The 20,861-nt window shown below is 38.7% G+C and overlaps 1 protein-coding gene across 1 annotated transcript; it reads right to left on the bottom strand.

Annotated features, from left to right (window-relative positions):
• Nucleotides 1-19,882: 19,882 nt before the first annotated feature.
• On the bottom strand, nucleotides 19,883-20,533 carry LOC143565731 (uncharacterized). The gene is made up of 2 exons (XM_077052612.1): nucleotides 20,434-20,533; nucleotides 19,883-20,337 (listed from the first exon to the last, which is right to left on the bottom strand). Exons 1-2 carry the CDS (start codon nucleotides 20,531-20,533, stop codon nucleotides 19,883-19,885), a joined length of 555 nt encoding a protein of 184 aa, XP_076908727.1.
• Nucleotides 20,534-20,861: the final 328 nt, after the last annotated feature.

Raw genomic sequence — 20,861 nt, 5'->3', positions numbered from 1 at the left:
TGGTTGGATTGTGTCGGAGCAGCTTCCGAGCAGGGCTCCAAGAAGTAGTTGATCCTGTCGGAACCATGGACGATAGTTGGGGTTGGAATTTCCGTCTATAGATTTTGGTGGGGTCTCAACGGAACCGTCAACAAACTGGTCAAGATCAAGGCCGATGAGAGTAGAGAGAACTTGTTTACGCCATGAAGGGAATTTATGGGTTGTGAGTTTTGTGGGGAAGTGGGTATGTGTAGTGACTTCAACAACTTATGTACTGGTCATGATGATTGAAGAGAAGCAACAAAGAAAGAAATTGGATCTGTAAAAGCTCATAGGAGCCTATTGGCTATTGATACAATATGAAGTTAAGAATAATATTGTGAATTGAAGATGTGATTACAAGGATACGATGCCTTATATTGGCATGTTTACAATATGGAAACAAGTAAAATAAAGGAATAAATTATGCCTCTGTACAAGGTAAGAAAACCATGACATAAAATATATAATTACATTCCTTCTATGTTTGTGTTGACCCATTTTTTTTTTTGAATGTTCAAGCTTTCCTCCTACTATTTACATTATACCGCCAATGCCAGGATATTGCTTTCCTTAATAGTGTTGACCCATTAAGGAACGTCACTAGAGTGAGACCCTATTTGATGATATTAAGAATTTTTCATTTTTATGGTACAATAGTCATTAGCGAAAATGTAGAATTTCATGGATTGAGTGTATAAAAAATCTCATTCTTTACATGTAATTTTTTTTCTTTCAGCTTTTAGTTTCCTACTTAAAGTTTTGATGTTTTAATCGTTAGGGATTCGGATATTGCAACACACATACAAACACAAATAATCTGCAAAAGAAAAATATAAACTAAGATGAATACGCGAGATTTACGTGATTCGATCGGCTGACCTACATCCACGGGCTGCAACCATGATACTTTTATTATTGTTTTCTGCCTCATTCGTGATGAGAAATTATAGGTACATGATATGTATTTATAATTACAAGTTTAGGGTTAACAACTTGTTCCCCAGGAAAATAATAACGGGCCTAATATAAATTAAAACAGGGTTATCTGCCTCTTTAATTAACTGTCACCAATCTAGTCTTCTAAAATGAACCAGCCCAACACCAATCGAGCCTCCATAACCCAACATTAATGAAATTTGCCATTTCAAGAAAAGAAAGAAAATGTACATATTGATTGATCAAGTTCGTTGATGACTAGAATATATGTGAAACCTTGGTCGTGTCGGATTGACGAGTTAGTGATCATTTCAAAACTAATATAGTGTGACAACTTACGGACCTCATCTGTAGCATTAGATAATTTAGTCAAGGGCTGAAAACTTACAATATTTGGCAGTGCCAACAAGTGGTTGCTCGGATATCTTTTTCTCTATTTATTTACACTTTCTTGCACTGGCAATTTGTTTACAACTGCTAGAATATTAATTTCCGAATTGGGCACCCCTAGAAATTTGTGAATTGTTTCACAGTCTATTTTTATTTTCCCCTTTGGTACATCAATATGCATTTTGTGGGCATCAATTTTTCTACCACATAACATGCTATTGTATGAGGGATGACATTCACATGAAACGACAACATCCTTCCAAACCATTTTTCAACCACACACTTGTACACCTGGAACGAAGAACTCCGTGAGATTAAATTAACCAAACCACTTAGACCATGAGTAGTCATAAAGTCTGTGACCCAGGTATTATGCGTCACGTGGCGCCCAGTCAGAGTCATGGCTTTTTATAAATACATGATGTAGTCATAAAGCCCCACCCCAAGGCATTATGCGCCACGTGGCGCCCAGTCACTATTAATTTTATTTGTTTTTTTAAATTTTTTTTTAATCAAACTTCGTTTCCATTGCATTAAAAATAAGCATAGATATTACATCAACATAGCAGATAGGCGGGCAACAAGCTGCGCCGTCACCCCTTTCTGAATTGCAAACCCTAACCTGCTAAAGACATACCCCTGCCCCTTTGGAGTCGACACATTGCTATGCACAATCCGTTGGACCCTGGTTAGGAAACAGATAGCTTCCGGTGCCAAGGAGCCAAAGGTATCAAAAGCCAGAGGGACAAAAACATGTTGGTTCTCTTCGCAGGCTTTAGCATGTTTCTCCACCTTCTTCGTTTCAGCCCTTTTCATTGCTTGCCCAGCTACAAACCCATTATCCCTCAAACCAGCTAAAGGAGATACCCCTGTGAGGTCAACACAAGCGTGTTTTCCCCCGGCCCAACAAAAGACGAGCAAATCTGCCGGTCGTAGAGTGGATCTCCCTTCCGTGGGGACTGTAAGGAAGTTTACGGGGGCTTCCTTTTTAGTTGATATCCCAGCTCGCCTTAAGATGTCCCAAAGAACGTCCCGCACCCAATCATGTCGGTATTTGAACCCAGGCATCTCCTTGCAATGAACCGCATGCTCTCCGAATTTATCTAGGCAAGCCTTATGTCACACCCCGACTTAGGGCCTAGGCGTGTGACCACAAGTTGGTACCTGTTTTGTAAATATATCAGAGTATTGGATTGTTTTTATCGGAAGACTTTAGGTTTGAATATAATATTAATTTACATTGAAAATTTACTCGGGAATTAAATACCCGAGTATTGGTTTACAAAAGATTGTTTTCATATTACAAGGATTTTATATAAAAAACGGAGCCATCTTGTACGCGCTTCTATCTTCAATAAGACTCCAATCCTTGTTACGCTACTTATGCTTAATTACCTGCAATGGGTTGGAAAAATACGTCAGCTATATGCTGGTGAACACGTATGACTCAATAAAACATTTTGAATGACGATTACAATACAAATGTAGTTTTCTTGACAATCTCAGCGGAAGCATTTCTACTTCCGGTATATGTACCACTGCCCTACACACACAACGGTATTCCCCGAGCCAAACGGCCCTAAACTGAGAACTGGTCATGACCGTTTAAGCTCGTGGCTTCATTGCCTTTGATTGATTGATTGAGCTTTAACAGTTATGTTTGGATCCAGACACATGCATATTCGGTCTGAGTTGATATTATTCTCTACCCTTTGTATTATAATGTTTTAGAGATTTCATTATCTCATGTAGACATTGATTGACTCGTTAAGACAAACACCCATTCGTCTCATTGAGTGTAAATATGTTTTGACTGATTAAAAAGGTTGACGTATTCACCTGTACCGTCAGTGTTGTAAACCTTGACTGATTGATTGATTGACTGTGAATGATATTAACCTATACATAAATAGGTTCGTATGAATGTTTTGAATGATGTTAAGCTATGATTGTAAGCTTAACCTTGAAATCGTTTATCTTTGATTGTGAACGAAACACTTAGTTTTATGTGACGTTTGATATAGCATGCTTTGGCCTAATAGGTTCTATCACGTTGGTAAGTTTCTCCAGGTAAGTAAACGGGTCCCTCGGTTGATTGGGATTTATGCGAATTACTTTTCCTTAGGCAAGAAACTTACTACTAGTGATATCCCCCTTCCAGTTACTACATGCCCGTCAAAATATATCTTTCGTTTAACATTACTTCATCATGAAGTAACGTTTATGAAAACATGATTGTGAATGAATATTTGTAAAATACGATCAAGGTTAAAGGCCATAGCCTCGATTGATAGTTTAAGCTATAATTCAAATAACTTAAACATAACTCCTACCTTAGATTGGATGTTTAGAATGATCACACGATAAGGCAAGACTTGATCTACTCGCTTAGGTGATTGTTAGCTTAATTCCAACTTCATTTCTTGCACGTATTACGAGAAAATGGCACGTCGGCTTGCTATAGCAACAGGGCACGTTTTCCGAGTCTATATGTGTGTAAAGAAAGGTGTGTTTGGGATGAAATGAGCTCATGCCCGTCACCCCCTTTTATATCCCATCCTAGACCCCGTAGCGTACCGCGCCCGGTCCTTTGAGACTGGTCGCGTACCGCGACGCCGCAAAATTACACCGCCTTATGCGGTGTTGACACGTGGCCTGTCATATTGCGCCACATGTTGACACGGAGTTCAACACGTGTCCGGTGACTCATCACCCCCATCGTGCTACGCGATGGGTTACATATTACCCCTTCGCGTACCGCGGTGGGACATAAATTTTAGAATTTTCATTTCTGGTCCCTGTACTTTCTAAGTTAGTATATTTAGACCAAAATTGAGAGGGTTCGGGGCGTGGTGTTACATCCTCCCCACCTTTTGAATAATCTCGTCCTCGAGATTTATTGGAATAGATTGGGATACTTTTTCTTTATTTCTGATTCGAGTTCCCATGTATACTCAGGTCCTCGCCTTGAGTCCCATTTGACTTTAACGAGCTTGAGTCGTTTGTGTTTGAGAAACTTGATCATGCTATCTTCTATTTGAATAGGTTGTTCCACAAACTTAAGCTTCTCGTTGATCTTAACATCTTTCAATGGCATAGCAAGGGTTTCGTCGGCTAAACACTTGCGCAGATTAGATATGTGAAATACGTCATGAATTCCTTTCATTTCATCTGGGTAACTCTAGCCGATAAGCAACTGGTCCAATTCTTTCAAGTATCTTGAATGGTCCAACGAATCTTGGACTCAGTTTTCCTTTCTTCCCAAATCTTACTACACCTTTCCAAGGCGACACTTTCAATAAAACTCTATCACCTTCTTTAAACTCTAATGGTTTGTGACGAACGGCCGCATAGCTCTTTTGTCTATCTCTTGCTGCCTTTAATCGTTCTCGGATTTGTATAACTTGATCAGTGGTTCTTTGAACAATTTCAGGTCCTGACAACTGACTATCACCTGTTTCTGACCAACATACAGGTGTTCTACACTTATGCCCATACAATGCTTCAAATGGTGCTGCTTGGATACTCATATGATAGCTGTTGTTGTATGAGAATTCCATTAGCTCAAGATGTGTGTCCCAAATTCCTCCTAAGTCGATAACACACGCACGAAGCATATCTTCCAGGGTTTGAATTGTTCGTTCACTTTGGCCATCAGTTTGGGGATGATAAGTAGTACTTAAGTTTAATCGAGTCCCCATAGCCTTTTGAAAACTTGACCAAAAATTTGAAGTGAATCGACTATCTCTATCGGATATGATGGATAGCGGCATACCATGTAAAGATACTATGTTTTCGACATATAGATGTGCTAACTTATCCATACTAAACGTTTCTTGAATTGGAATGAAATGGGCAGACTTAGTAAGTCTATCGACAATAACCCAGATCGTATCATTTTGACGAAAAGTTTTAGGTAACTTCATGATGAAATCCATAGTTATCATATCTCATTTCCATATCGGGATTTCTGGTTGTTGTAGTAATCCTAACGGCTTTTGATGTTCAGCTTTCACTTTTGAACACGTCAGGCATTTAGCGACATACAAAGCAATGTCTTTCTTCATCCCAATCCACCAATAATCATCTTTTAGATTATGATACATCTTGTCGCTTCCCGGATGCATCATGTACTTTGACTTGTGTGCTTCTTCTAAAATTTTATCTCTTAGACTTCCGATCATCGGTACCCAAATCCTTGTACCGAGTCTAAGTATTTCATCACTTCCTTTAACTAGTTGATCGATTGTACCATTCTCTTTTTCAGCTTTAATGTTTCCTTCTTCTAGTGCCAACTTCTGAGCTTCTTTGATTTGGCTAGCTAGATCGATTTTAAGATCCAATCTAAGAGCTCGAACTCTCTTTGGCTTCTCATGTTCTTTTCTACTTAAGGCGTCAGCCACCACGTTGGCTTTTCCTTCATGATATACGATCTCACAGTCGTAATCATTAAGTGTTTCCATCCAACGCCTTTGTCTCATGTTCAACTCTTTTTGATCAAATATATGCTTCAAGCTTTTGTGATTAGTGTATATCGTGAATCTTACACCATACAAGTAATGTCGCCATAACTTCAACACAAAAATTATAGCGCCTAATTCAAGATCATGCGTGGTGTAATTCTTTTCATGAGTTTTCAATTGTCTCGAAGCATAAGCAATCACTTTCTTTCCTTGCATCAAAACACTTCCCATTCCCGTGTGCGAAGCATCACAGTAAATAATAAAGTTTTCTAGCCCTTCTGGCAAAGCCAGAATCGGTGCATTAGTTAACTTTTGTTTTAGTGTTTCGAATGCTTCCTCTTGCTTTGGTCCCCATTCAAATTTGATTGCTTTCCTTGTGAGTGAAGTTAATGGAACAGCTATTCGAGAGAAATCTTGAATGAATATTCTATAGTATCCGGCAAAGCCTAGAAAACTTCGGACTTGAGTCGGTGTCTTGGGTTTCTCCCATTTGGTTATAGCCTCAATCTTTGCTGGGTTTACTTGAATACCCTTCTCATTTATAACATGCCCAAGAAATTGAACTTCGGATAACCAAAATTCACACTTGGAGAATTTGGCATACAATTTCTCGTTCCTTATGGTTTCAAGTATGATCTTAAGATGAATTTGATGATCGTCTTTGGATTTTGAATAAACAAGGATGTCATCGATGAAAACAATAACAAACTTGTCCAAATATGGCTTGCAAATCCGATTCATCATGTCCATGAATGCTGCCGGAGCGTTAGTGAGTCCAAAAGGCATCACAGTGAACTCATAATGTCCATATCGGGTTCTAAAGGCTGTCTTTGGTATATCTTCTTCCTGCACCTTCAATTGATGGTAACCCGATCTTAAGTCAATTTTGGAAAAACAACTTGCTCCTTGAAGCTGATCAAACAAGTCGTCAATTCTTGGTAATGGATACTTGTTCTTGATCGTGACCTTTTTCACTCCTCGATAATCTATACACATCCTCATCGATCCGTCTTTCTTCTTTACGAACAAAATTGGGGATCCCATGGTGAAGAACTTGGTCGTATAAATCCTTTCTCCAAAAGTTCATCTAACTGTTTCTTTAGTTCTTTCATTTCCGTTGGTGCTAGACGATAAAGTGATTTGGCAATTGGTGATGTTCCTGGCACGAGATCGATCTTAAATTCTACTTCTCTATCAGGCGGGGCTCCTGGTAGCTCATTAGGAAATACATCTTGAAATCCGGACACAATTGGTACTTCCTCCATTTTCTTTGGTTCGGGTTCTTTGGTTACATAGGCTATGAATGCGAGGCATCCTTTACCTATGCAATGACTTGCTTTAATCTTGGAAATGATTCCTACTTTTCCTCCTTCTTTATCTCCGGTTATACGAATGGTTTTGTTATTGGGTGTTCGAATATCAATGGCTCTATCATTACATAAGATACGGGCTTGATTAAACGATAACCAGTCCATACCTAAAACTACATCAAAACCTGCCAATGTCATGGGTAATAATCGTACAGGTATGACGTGATTGGCTAAAGAAATTGTGGCACTATCTAAAGCCTCGGTTATTCTACTTACATTACCATCAGCAGTCTCGACTTCATAATGTTTATCTAATTTAACTAAGGGCACATTTAATAGACTACAAAATTTATAATCTATAAAGCTTTGGTTTGCACCCGAGTCAAATAGAACTCTAGCATAAACATTATTTATAGGAAACGTACCGGTGATCACGTCCGGTATATCTACTGCCTTCTGGGTGTCTAGCATAAAGACACGAGCGTTTCCTTTCTTGGCATCGGTCTTCGTACCGCTGCCACTTGCTCCAACCGTCACTACCGTTGTCTTCTTCTTTGGACACTCAGTGCTATAGTGTCCTTTCTCACCACACTCAAAGCATACTCCTGTCTTTTTCCTGCAATCTGCTTCCGAGTGGCCCAATTTCTTGCAGAATCCACATACAACGGTGTTAGTTGGTCGAAGACATCTGCCGAAATGTCTCCTTCCGCATGACTTGCAAACGGGGCGACTATACACAAATCCCCCTTCTCTTTTCTTCTCCGTCTTTCTCACCTTTCCACCCACACTTGTTTTTCCTTCATCTTTCTTTCTCTCATCTCGGTTCCTCAACATCCCGTCCATCAAATATCCGGCCAACTCCATGGCGGCTTCCGTTGTGGTCGGCATATGTGATCGAACTAAGTCACGGATCTCGATTGGCAACCCGTAAATATAGCGCGTCACTTTGTTGATTTCAGGAGTGACCAAGTGAGGCACAATTCTACAATACTCAAGGAACTTGGTGTTATATTCCTTGATATTAGTCCCCACAACCTTGTGGTTCCATAGCTTGGTTTGAATCTGATCCATTTCGTTAATCGGACAGAACTTCTTCAATACCATAGCTTTAAATGTTGCCCAGTCAAGATTGTATAAATTTTCTCTACCCTTGATTCCAATCAGGGTATTCCACCACTCTAATGCCTCCCCCTTGAACATCTGGGAGGTATATTGCACCTTCTCGCTTTCCGTACATTTGCTTATTAGTAAAATCGATTCCATTTCCTCTAACCATCGGAGGGTGTGAATCACTCCTTTATCCCTGTGGAACTCTTTGGGGTTATAAACTTTGAACACCTTGAAATCACAACCTTCATGTATCTTTAATTTCTTTGTCTTTTCACGGAGGTCGTTTTCAGCAGTCGAGCTTTCATCACCCGCTTCTTTCTTTTTCGGTTCTTTTTCTTTCTCTTTCTTACTTTCCTTCTTTTCTGATTCCTTTTTAGATTCTTTCTTTGATTCTCTTTTCGAAGTAGCAGATTCGCTTTTACTTCGACTTGTTCTCTTATTAGATTGTGAGGCAGTACGACTTTGATCATGTTTCAATATTTCATAGATTGGATTCACGGCCTCTTTTATTAAATCACGGATACCAAGCACATAATTTTGTGGTATGGCTTGTATATTCTCCGTAATTGATTTTTCTTGCATGATTTCTTCGATTGTCTTTCCTTTATTGTTTACTTGAGTTTCTTGATTACTATTTGCTTTAGACATGCTGTTACATGAATAAAACAAAGTTTCAGAAAAGACACACTTTATATCACATTATTTATTTATCTTACAAGAAAAAGATCACAACAACTACAACAGTACATAGCCAAAATTTCTAATCCTTAATCCATTTTGTAACAAGATTTTTCATCTTGTCACATTTCTTGGCAATCTTTCTCCCTATTTTCTTTTTGTCCACTTTCTCGTTTCTCAGCTCGTCTATCACCGAAATTTGGCTGGTTTAGATATCCCGTTGGTGCGGATGCGACTGGAAAGAGATAAGCATTCTCTTGTGATAGAGATGCGGGTTAGCAACGTATGCATGCATTTCTTCATCAGGGATGTTGTTGGTGTAAAAATCCTCGATGAGATTTGCCTCTTCCCGAATCTCTTTTGCTTGCTGGGAGATCGATGGTATTGATCCCTTATAAGATGGAAAATAAGGATATTGATTCTCCTCATCTTCTTCCTTGGAATCCTCCTCTTCCTCGGGTTCATAAGGATTCTTGATTGGCGATTGAATTGATCTCTTTTTGTATGGTAAGATGATCCTCATCTTTGGCTTATGACTTGGTTCAGCTATGGTCGGTGGGATCTGGTATTGATAACCCAATGGTGGTGATCCGAATTGCCATCTCCTTTGATCCGAGTGACAATTCATCCAGCTTGATGACTCCGATTCAGTTTCTTGCTTGATTTTACTCTGTACCTCCTATTCCTCGGAAGGATGGTATGTTGGGATGTCGGAGAAGTAATACTGGGGAACGTTATCCTCGGTATTGTCTGATATTTCGATTGGACATTGTTGACTGTCGGGGAGATACACCGGTTGGCTCCTGTATGGTAACACCAGATTGATTGGTTGGTAGCGATTGAAAAAGCTAGTGTAGTAACTATTGCTACTTTCCATATCGGATGGTTCGTTAATGATTGCCGGTACTGATCGTATGGCTACTAGGTGTCTACGACCAAAGTAGTTAATATAAGACATCTGCACTTTAGTTAGGTTAGGGATAGGAGGTTTACCAATCCTATCTTATCCCTACGAATAGTAATAATGATGATAATAATGGTTAAAGCCTAGGTACTAATGTTTAATACCTAATTCGCTGAAACCGATGGCTCTGACACCAACCTGTCACACCCCGACTTAGGGCCTAGGCGTGTGACCACAAGTTGGTACCTGTTTTGTAAATATATCAGAGTATTGGATTGTTTTTAGCGGAAGACTTTAGGTTTGAATATAATATTAATTTACATTGAAAATTTACTCGGGAATTAAATACCCGAGTATTGGTTTACAAAAGATTGTTTTCATATTACAAGGATTTTATATAAAAAACGGAGCCATCTTGTACGCGCTTCTATCTTCAATAAGACTCCAATCCTTGTTACGCTACTTATGCTTAATTACCTGCAATGGGTTGGAAAAATACGTCAGCTATATGCTGGTGAACACGTATGACTCAATAAAACATTTTGAATGACGATTACAATACAAATGTAGTTTTCTTGACAATCTCAGCGGAAGCATTTCTACTTCCGGTATATGTACCACTGCCCTACACACACAACGGTATTCCCCGAGCCAAACGGCCCTAAACTGAGAACTGGTCATGACCGTTTAAGCTCGTGGCTTCATTGCCTTTGATTGATTGATTGAGCTTTAACAGTTATGTTTGGATCCAGACACATGCATATTCGGTCTGAGTTGATATTATTCTCTACCCTTTGTATTATAATGTTTTAGAGATTTCATTATCTCATGTAGACATTGATTGACTCGTTAAGACAAACACCCGTTCGTCTCATTGAGTATAAATATGTTTTGACTGATTAAAAAGGTTGACGTATTCACCTGTATCGTCGGTGTTGTAAACCTTGACTGATTGATTGATTGACTGTGAATGATATTAACCTATACATAAATAGGTCCGTATGAATGTTTTGAATGATGTTAAGCTATGATTGAAAGCTTAACCTTGAAATCGTTTATCTTTGATTGTGAATGAAACACTTAGTTTTATGTGACGTTTGATATAGCATGCTTTGGCCTAATAGGTTCTATCACGTTGGTAAGTTTCTCCAGGTAAGTAAACGGGTCCCTCGGTTGATTGGGATTTATGCGAATTACTTTTCCTTAGGCAAGAAACTTACTAATAGTGATATCCCCCTTCCAGTTACTACATGCCCGTCAAAATATATCTTTCGTTTAACATTACTTCATCATGAAGTAACGTTTATGAAAACATGATTGTGAATGAATGTTTGTAAAATACGATCAAGGTTAAAGGCCATAGCCTCGATTGATAGTTTAAGCTATAATTCAAATAACTTAAACATAACTCCTACCTTAGATTGGATGTTTAAGAATGATAACACGATAAGACAGGACTTGATCTACTCGCTTAGGTGATTGTTAGCTTAATTCCAACTTCGTTTCTTGCACGTATTACGAGAAAATGGCACGTCGGCTTGCTATAGAAACGGGGCACGTTTTCCGAGTCTATATGCGTGTAAAGAAAGGTGTGTTTGGGATGAAATGAGCTCATGCCCGTCACCCCCCTTTTATAGCCCATCCTGGACCCCGTCGCGTACCGCGCCCGGTCCTTTGGGACAGGTCGCGTACCGCGACGCCGCAAAATTACACCGCCTTATGCGGTGTTGACACGTGGCCTGTCATATTGCGCCACGTGTTGACACGGTGTTCAACACGTGTCCGGTGACTCATCACCCCCATCGCGCTGCGCGATGGGTTACATATTACCCCGTCGCGTACCGCGGCGGGATATAAATTTTAGAATTTTCATTTCTGGTCCCTGTACTTTCTAAGTTAGTATATTTAGACCAAAATTGAGAGGGTTCAGGACGTGGTGTTACACCTTACAGCAGATCAGACATGTTTCGTCTTCTGGGTACATTGGGACCATCAAACGGTACTTAAGAATGGCCCTATACTAGACCGCAGACATGCTTTGGCCCAAGCCATCAATCGGGATAATGGTCAGAAAATCTTGGGCATGAGGACCTTGTAATCATTCAATAACCACCTTTTGTCAGGGGGACAATTCAAAAACTTCTCCCAGGCTCTGAGCGATTTTGCCAAAAAGGGCATTCGCCAAAGTGTTTTGAGGCTTTGGTGGGGCGGTGTCCTTATTATAGAAACCGCCAATGTCAAAGTCTGGGAGAGCGCCATTTAGGCATTCCAGGGCCTGCACGTAGTTTGAGTCCAGGTCGACAACTCCGCTATTCCTTAGGATGTGATTATGTAGCTTCCAAGACTGAGCCCTCGACACTACAAAACCGTAAACCCCAACATCATGAGACGAAAGAAGACCTAAACCCCCCAAGCGCATCGGTAAAGATGCAAGTTGCCACTGAAGATCACCAAAGAACGGGCCTCCACATACAACTATGTCTTCGATGGCTTCTCGAAGCCCCTTATCAAAACAGGATACCACATCATCCATCATATGGGGGTGGCATGTTCGTAACCCAAAAAGCAACTTAGCAACCCCCATGCAAGACCTAAGCAGGAGGAGTTCGATATGGGGATCCCTAAGGCAAGGTAAGAGTTTCATAAGATCAACCGCACGAGATGCTCTCCGCCTCGCCAACTCCTTAATAAAGTAGGCATCTCGACTAACAGCCCCTCCAAGGAGCTTTACCCCTCTCTCTGGTCTACCAATCCCACTAGGGAAAAGCCCACCTTTGACTTTCACCCCATTACATGCTGGCCAAAAAACCTTGGTTTTCTTAATATTAAGTTGCAGCCCCAATGATGGCCCTTTCGAGCTGATAATGTCTAGGGCTTTAGCGACTTCGTTGGCACCACCAATAATAGTCCCATCATCCAAGTACCAAGCATGATATGGGAGGTTACAGTCATTTTGTACCCGAAGAACAAGAGGGTGTAATGCTAAGGCAAAGAGGAGGGGCCCAAGGGGGTCTCCCTGCTGAACCCTAGTAGTAGCCCCTATACAGTCATCACCAACGTACAACCTAGCCATCTGGGAATAAAGGAACTGGACCTAAAGATAGATAGACGGGCAATGATGATGAACCTCCCGGAGAAGGGCTGTGCGGTCGACCATATTGAAGGCGTTGGAGAAGTCCACGGTAAGCATAGCTAAAGAACCGTCCGCGTGAAAGGAGTTAAGAAACCGGTTCGCGCTGTGAAGCACCGCCTCTGCCCCATTAGGGGTCCCTATCCCAAACTGAAAGTCCCCTAAATACTGAGTCATTTCCTTCCCAACCATCTTCATAGCCACTTTAGAAACCAACCTACGCCAGATAGCCCCCCACAACAATGGGCCGAATTCCATTAACCGGCTTTAATAAAGGAGTAAGGGGGGCCGAAGCAATAAACTCAGCGAGCACATTGGGGCACAGACCCCCTAGCCATAAGTTGACGACTTCAGTGATGGCTGAGAGCAGACCCATGGAAGTCACTGATCCCTCACCACTAAGAGCGTCCAACAAGTGTTGCGCCCGCATCCCGTCTCTCCCGCATGAGGTCCCTTTAGGAAATGATCGAATACATCTAAACACACAGTCCCCATCCACAGAGAGAGTAGGCAGGGCGAAAGAGCTAGAAGGCAAGGACGGAGGCGGCACCACGGGGTGTTTATCAATGAGGGTTTTCATGGTTGAATCTCCGAGAGGGGCAACCCCACTTGAGCATAATACCTTGACTGCAGCTGTGAAATGACCATCCCTGACTTTCCTGAGACATTGTTTAATATTAAGGCTGTTTTCAGAACCCTCCTCCCCTCCCACCTCTCTTTTAGGAAAAGTGCTTCCCCCCACGTTATCAAAGAGAGAAAGAACCAAGTCAGCAAAACCAGATCCATCTTTCCACACCGCAAGTGCTTGCTGAATGCTACTACATTGCAAAGACTTTTGATTCCCTGACCTTCGTTCCTGCCTAGTGGAAGGTTTCACCACCCTTAAAGTACAACGCGGCAACAATAGTAATTTGACCCAATTCTCAATCGAGCCTGGTGAATCCACTACCTTGCGTAAAGCGCATGCCAAAGTCTGAGCAAACGCCAAACGACAACTTGGGGGGATGCTCTTAACCGTTTGAATGGGAAGGGAGAAAACCCGTTCCAAAAGTGATACATCCCCAACCACTCCTACAGATGGACCTTGGTCCCTATCCACAGACACACGATTAGGTTTATGGATCCCGACGATGAATTCTCCAGCATCTCCAGAATCCAGAGAAAAAGAATAGACACCATCAGCATGCTTGCACCCCCTGCTAAGGGCATGCAACGTCATGCACCTCCCACATAACCATTTATCCCCCGCCCGAAGGGCTTCCCCAACATCTATAAAAAGGTCCAAATCCTTGGAGATAGCATCTTTTAAAAGGTTCTTCCGAGTATCCGTTTTGAAATGGGTACTTTGCATGTGCTCAAGTAGGTGGAAAAACCCCGAGGACCCAGGTCTACCATCCTTACACTCGTGGAAATGCTTAACGGGGCATGGCATTAAACCGTAAGTGGAGCTAGGACCAAGCCCTCCTGTATTTATGTTTCAAATTATTTTTATGGTAGCCATGCACACACGAGAACAGAAAACAAACAAATCACAAAAGACAACGGACCCCTAAAGACCCCGACTCGAGATGAGTTAGAGCAAGAATCAAAGACCAAATCCCTCACACTCGAAGGGGGGAGCAACTACAGGTTGCTCACCCCCCATCTACAGGGGAGCAACTACGGGAGCAAGGGAGCAACTAATTTTTTAAATAGTAAAAATTAAAAACTACATTAAAATTAAAAAAAAATACATTAAACTCACAAATAAAAACTAAATTAAAATAAAATAAATACATTGAATTAAAATAAAAAATGCATGCGTTGCCTTGACGGGAAAATTGATCAAAACCGAGAACATGTTGGTTGTTATTCGGAAACATTTTGGTAGTATTGTAGTAGAAATAATTGTGTAAAAATATATTTTGTGGAGAAGTGGTAGAAATGAATGTGTTAAAAAATGAGGTTTGGTTTGTTTTTATAGTATAGATTTAGTAAATAAAAAGATTTTTTTTTAATCCCAACGGCTCCCCAACGGTAACCCAAGCTCCCAACGGTCGAATTTTTGATTTTGGAGCCATTTTCCAGCGTCTTATGTATAACGCGTAAAAAAAATTCCCAAAACGCCGGGGGGGGGGGGGGCGGTGTGCCCCCGTCGTTATAACCCAAAACGCCGCAGTGATCCTCCGACTACGCTTGGTCTTATTTTCCTTTTTCTTTCTTTCCCTCATTTCTTCTTTCTTTCTTTTTCTTTTTTTTTCTTCGTGACCCCCTTGTAGATCATTCTCACTGTCACGCGCCTTTTTTTTCTTTGCTCCTTTTCTGTTTCAAATTGTGCACTCTTCTTCCTTTGGAACCTCATTCTTTTCCTCTAAACAAAATGCATCGCAACTCCTCTTTTGTATGGCAAAATCAATCCTATTGAAAACAAATGCATGGTTCTCCTCCGTCGATGAGTAACCGTGCACGACCCGCTAAATTCGTTTTAGGAACACAATGGTTTGAAGGAAAGGGACCCAAAAGTATCAAAAGCAAATGGAATCAAGGAGATTTTCTGATGTGTTGTAAAACACACTTACTTTCCTTATCATTTTATCATGTTTTACATACTTTATTAGTATAATTATTAAGATTTATGGTTTGATTATGCTTGATTTTACAAAGTTGAATGTTTACTTGTAGGTTTTGAAAGTTGATGGAAAAAAGAGTGAAATTTGAAGAGTTTAGGGGCTTAATTGGTCAACTTTCAATACTACAACTCAAGCCCTGACCCAAGCCCACAAATTAGAGCCTTTCATGCCTTATTATATTAATTAAAAGAAAAAAATAACAAGACCCTAGAACAGCCGATCGGAATTAAGAGCAAAAAAAAGAAAAAAAATCAAGTTTGTGGTTGGTGTTGGTGTTGAATTGGACGGCTGAATTGTTGTCTCCTTAATTGAGACAACAATTAGTTGTTCCTACTTAATTTAAAAGTGGCGTGGAGCAGCAAACACAAAGCAACAACAACAATTTATAATATACTAACTTGGGCAGCCCTTATTCCGATCGAGATTTTAGACAGCTAAAGGTTGGAAGAATAATATTTGTTGTGAGCTTTGTGGTGGCTAGGAGAGGAAGGAGATCATCGAGGGACCCTTGGTGCAGCAGCTAAGGGTCTTATAATCTCATAATCTCAGCCATAAACCCTAAGTAATCATTCATAAACTTTGTTCTTTTGTTCAAGAAACCTAACTAGTTAAACTTGATCTTTTTGTTGGTTTGTTTTGCAAGTAACTTAGAGATTGATTTGTGTTTGATTGTTCTTGATCATTGAAGAGTTTTGTTATGTTTATGATGAGTTATATGATGTTTAATTTGATATATTGCTGCTGTCCAAAAATCATGTTAGGCTAAACTAGTTAGTTCTACCTAGGTTAGATGATTATTGTTAGGTTTTAAGAAGTAGTTTGGATTGTTGATGATCATGGCTTAAATTGTTAATGTAAAGTTTGGTTTAACATTGAATTAGGTTGTGTTTAATGGCTATGAATTTGTTAATTACACTTATAAACCTCTTGCTTTAATTAATTGAATGAGTTTTGATTGATTGTTGCTTGTTAGGACTATTTACTTAGTGTTTAGGGTTTGTTTGCGGGGTGATCAACCGTAAGGTTTAAGTGAGTGTTTTAATTAAATATAATCAGCGGGTAGACACCTTCCTTGAGACCGAGAGGTGATAGGAAGTAAACTCGTCTCATAGCTTTTACTTGTTAGGATTAGGATCGCGCGAGAGCGGGTTCGGTTCTTGTCAGGTTTGGGTTTGGGTTTGTGAGCGATTAGTTGACCTAGTTTAAGTTAAACTGAATTGTTCATCTATCCTTGGTTGCGTAGTATTCGTCTCCATTAGGGTAGTGTGTCGGTGAGACCGAGAAGAGAGTCGGCATTAGAGCACGTTAACAATTCGTCAACATGTTTGTTCTTAAACTCAACTAAGTGTAGGTTAGGGTTTGTTAGTGAGACCGAAAGGTAATCTAGCTTCCTGAGTGAACCTTAGTTGTGTCATTCCTTAGGAACCGGTGTTGTGAGATTCTACAATCCAATAGCTTACTATACCTTCAATAGGATTCTTACCTAGGTAGACGTTTTTCCCATTGATAAATCGTATTTTCACAGTTTCGTCTAGTTTTCTTAAATTAAGTCTTTTAAGTTAATTAAATTAAGTTAGGTTAAGTAATTAATAATATAAAAATCAATTTAAAAATATATTATTCTTAGGTGAGTCTTATTTAGGGTTAAGTATTAGATACGTTTTCACGTTTCCTTGTGTTCGACACTCGGACTTCCTTAGTGATATACTATTAGTGATCGGTACACTTGCTGGTTTTGTGTAGCTTCTTTAGGAATTTCGTTTAATAAATTTAAAGCTTAGTTGTGAGAGTATCGTTAGACACACATCATTTTCCATGGTTCGAGGGCAAGGGACCTTTTATTTATTTTGTGATATTTATTACATTCATAGTAATTAACGGAATCAAGGAGATTTTCCACTAACTTATTACCGAATTTTTTAAAATAACTGTATTCATTTATTTATTATTAATAGCTCATGAGCAAAATTAAACTCCAACGTTTCTTACAATAAATATGTCATTTCAAATCATACATTTTGATTCTTAACCAATCTATACAATAAATATGTCATTTTAAATCATACCTTTTGATTCTTAACCAATCTCAAGACGCTATATAAACATAAGTTTGTTATTAGTTTTCTTTGTAAAATTTGTTGAGAACAACTAAATTGGAAGTTAGAAATGAAGCTAATTTACGTCTACGGATACCTTCTACTGCTCATCTTAGCATCAACAATGACGAAATCAATAAATGGTCGGTTTTTCATGCATATTTTATTATTCATCGCATTTGTTGTGCCTTTTATTATGATACAAGTAAAATAAACTTTTTTTTTCATGTTTTAGGCGATAAAAAATTGGGAATGACGAATAAACATGTATATTCGGTGAATATACCATGGAGAGATGTTCCTTGTGTCGATATAAAATGCAAAAGATATTGTTTCTTCTTTAGGGGTAGCCTCGCTAAAGCAAAATGTACTAGTCCAACTATATGTAATTGCCGATACCCTTGTTGAATATTGGAAGCTTTAATCTATTTATCTAATAACTTCATGAAATGGAAGTCATTTATATTGAGATCTTAATATCATGAAATTTCTCATGGTAATTTTTACGAACTTGATTTAATATCTACACTTATTTGTGTTGAAATTGATGAAGTCCAACATGTTATCTATTTATTCATTTGTGATATTAAACCTATTATTAATATATTGCCATTATATAGCGTGTTTATTGATTAAGAAGAACTCGATCCACAAAAGCATTGATTCGATGTATGAGCTTAATACGAATGAATCACAATTTTCAAAAATCCCAACATTGTTGATGTGGTTCTATCAAGGTTCATATGCTTATTTTTTTCGTATTATTATAGGATCGTCAAATTCGTCTTCGTGAACTATAGTCCCTATACCGATGTGACGCTAGAAAGCTTACTTTGTCAGGGAAGCTTATATTTTGAAAAATAGGCACCAATTTTTTTTATCATCCGAATCATGTTTGTACTAGTAATTTCTTCTTCATGGATTCAGTAGCATGATCATCAACTCCTCAAATCAATTTCAGAACTGAAATTCCTTGGTGGATGAACCCGATTTCGAATCTTGTATGCTCCTTAATATGTTCACTAAATAAACAACCCGCTTTAGTCCTTCATCGAGTTTATTCGCACACTACACTAGTGATTCTGTTCAAAATAAAGAAGCCTACAAAAGTATTTAGTCATTTGTGGTATCAAACCTGACATAAGAGGCAAGTGGTACACTAGAAATGTTAATTAAGCAGTTAAGGAAATAAAATAAAAAAGATGGAACGTTTGTTTCATTAAAAGTCCATTTGTTTCTCGTCTAGTGTTGACTTACGAGAGCTAATCTATATTTTGCTTGCTTCGAGCTTTTTCTAAAGCTCGAGTTTGACTTGTGTACTGTTTTTTCAAACTCGAGTTTGACTTGTGTACTGTTTTTTCAAACTCGAGTTTGCCGGTTTGTTATTTACTAATCATATCATAATCCAATTGGGGGTTTTCTAACTATCATTTTTCTTATTATGATGTTGTATTTCATTATATACTCAAGGACCGGCCCAAAATTCTTACATTTGGTTGAAAAAAAACCTGGTAGTCGAAAAAGACGAACCTATAAGAAAAGAATCTTGGATCCGCCACTGTTAGTTAGATTGGTGCAATTTTAATTTATTTATTTTCTAATTGCATTGTAACTCTTGGATTGGCTTTTCTACCAACTTGCTAGATATATACGATAATAAGGTTTGGATCAAAAATAGATAACTTTTATCGTAAGAAATGTATAAATAACTATAGTAATTAATACAGAGTATTACACTATAACTTTTGAAATATAGTAATTATAACTACACTATTTTATTTTGATAACATAATTACTACAATTATAACTATAATTACTCTAGTGATACTTGTCATAAATGCGTTATATTATTTATTTAGTGATACTTATTACATTTATAGCATTAATGGCGTCAAGAAGATTTTCCAAACAAACTTAAGTTAGGGGCTGTTTGGCAAGTGCTGAACCATTAAGAGGTCTGAATGATTAAGAGGGTCTGAACCACTAAGATCTGAACAAGTTAAAGTTTGTTTGGTTGGACATCTGAATAACTGTACAAAATGACTATCTTACCCTCTGAACTATTTTATGCCGAATGAAATGTATCTTTTTGTTTAAAACTATGAATGATAAATAATTATAAAAAGAAAAGACAAAAATCATAGAAAATTCAAATTGCACATTATTACTTCAAAATTCATGGAAACATACTAAATCCAAATAGAAATTAATACTTTGTTTACAATTTTAATTTTATTAACTTGAAATTAGTCGAGTAGCTAACTCGTCACGCAAAGTAGTCATATACTCAACACCTTGTGAACCCCATTCTATGTCGTGAACAAACTCGCCATCACTTTCTTCACCTTGTATTTCAGGAAAGATGGTGTTCTCATCATAGTCCAAAAATAATTGATCATGGATATTGCATTTCCTTATAAAGTTATGGACATTAAAACATGCAATCACTATGTCTCTTTGTATTGGAAAAGAAAAGGGAGCCATTCTCTTTTGGATTGGGAATCTAGCCTTCAAAACACCATACGTGCGCTCAATAACATTTCTGAGTTGTGCGTGAGCATGATTGAATCTTTCTTCCTTAGTTAACGCACGTTGTCGTCGAAAATCAGCTAACCAATACCTCGTATTACGGTAAGGAGCCATAAATCCACGAGTGTTAGTGTATGCAGCGTCGCAAAGGTAGCATTTGTCTGTAAATGTGTATCAAATTTTTTTACAAATACGGTTGCATATAGAAAGATTGTGTTTTTCAATCAACATCTTTGCCACCTTAGTAATATGGTCACCAACTTCTATTAGCTTTGAATTAAATGTTTCCTTAACTTTACGTTTCCCTTTAGACCGACCGGATGACTCCTCACTAACACCTTGAGTTGGGGGGTCCATTTGAGTGCATTCGAAATCCTCAAGATTATTTAAATTGTGGTCAGAAACTTCCTCAAAAGAATGAGGAAGTGTAGAAGATGGCCCCCAACTATCAAAGCCGTTTAAAGTAGAGCCCTCAAACAATTGAACACAAAGCTCGAGGAAGAGAAGGGGCGCACTTCTCAAAGATTCTACTTTATTGTTGGTCTGTGTGAAAAAAATATATTATAAAATACTATAATCTTATTGAAATATAATAATAATAATAATAATAATAATAATAATAATGACTTTTTAGACGAAAGAAATACCTTAATCTCAATTTTCCATTCTTCTTCGGACATGTTAA

Source organism: Bidens hawaiensis, unplaced genomic scaffold (assembly GCF_021521415.1).
Source record: "Bidens hawaiensis isolate Kalapana, Puna unplaced genomic scaffold, B.hawaiensis_p1.1 tig00022513_1, whole genome shotgun sequence".
NCBI lineage: Eukaryota > Viridiplantae > Streptophyta > Magnoliopsida > Asterales > Asteraceae > Bidens > Bidens hawaiensis.
Note: the sequence above shows the minus strand (reverse complement) of the source record. Positions and strands in the feature narration are given on the sequence as shown.

What these genes read in the sequence shown, in the direction of transcription:
- LOC143565731 (XM_077052612.1), bottom strand. Translation starts at nt 20,533, where the DNA reads ATGGACCCCCCAACTCAAGGTGTTAGTGAGGAGTCATCCGGTCGGTCT. An exon ending in TTCAAAGCTAATAGAAGTTG is followed by an intron (nt 20,338 to 20,433) that starts GTGACCATATTA and finishes ACACATTTACAG; the next exon opens with ACAAATGCTACCTTTGCGAC.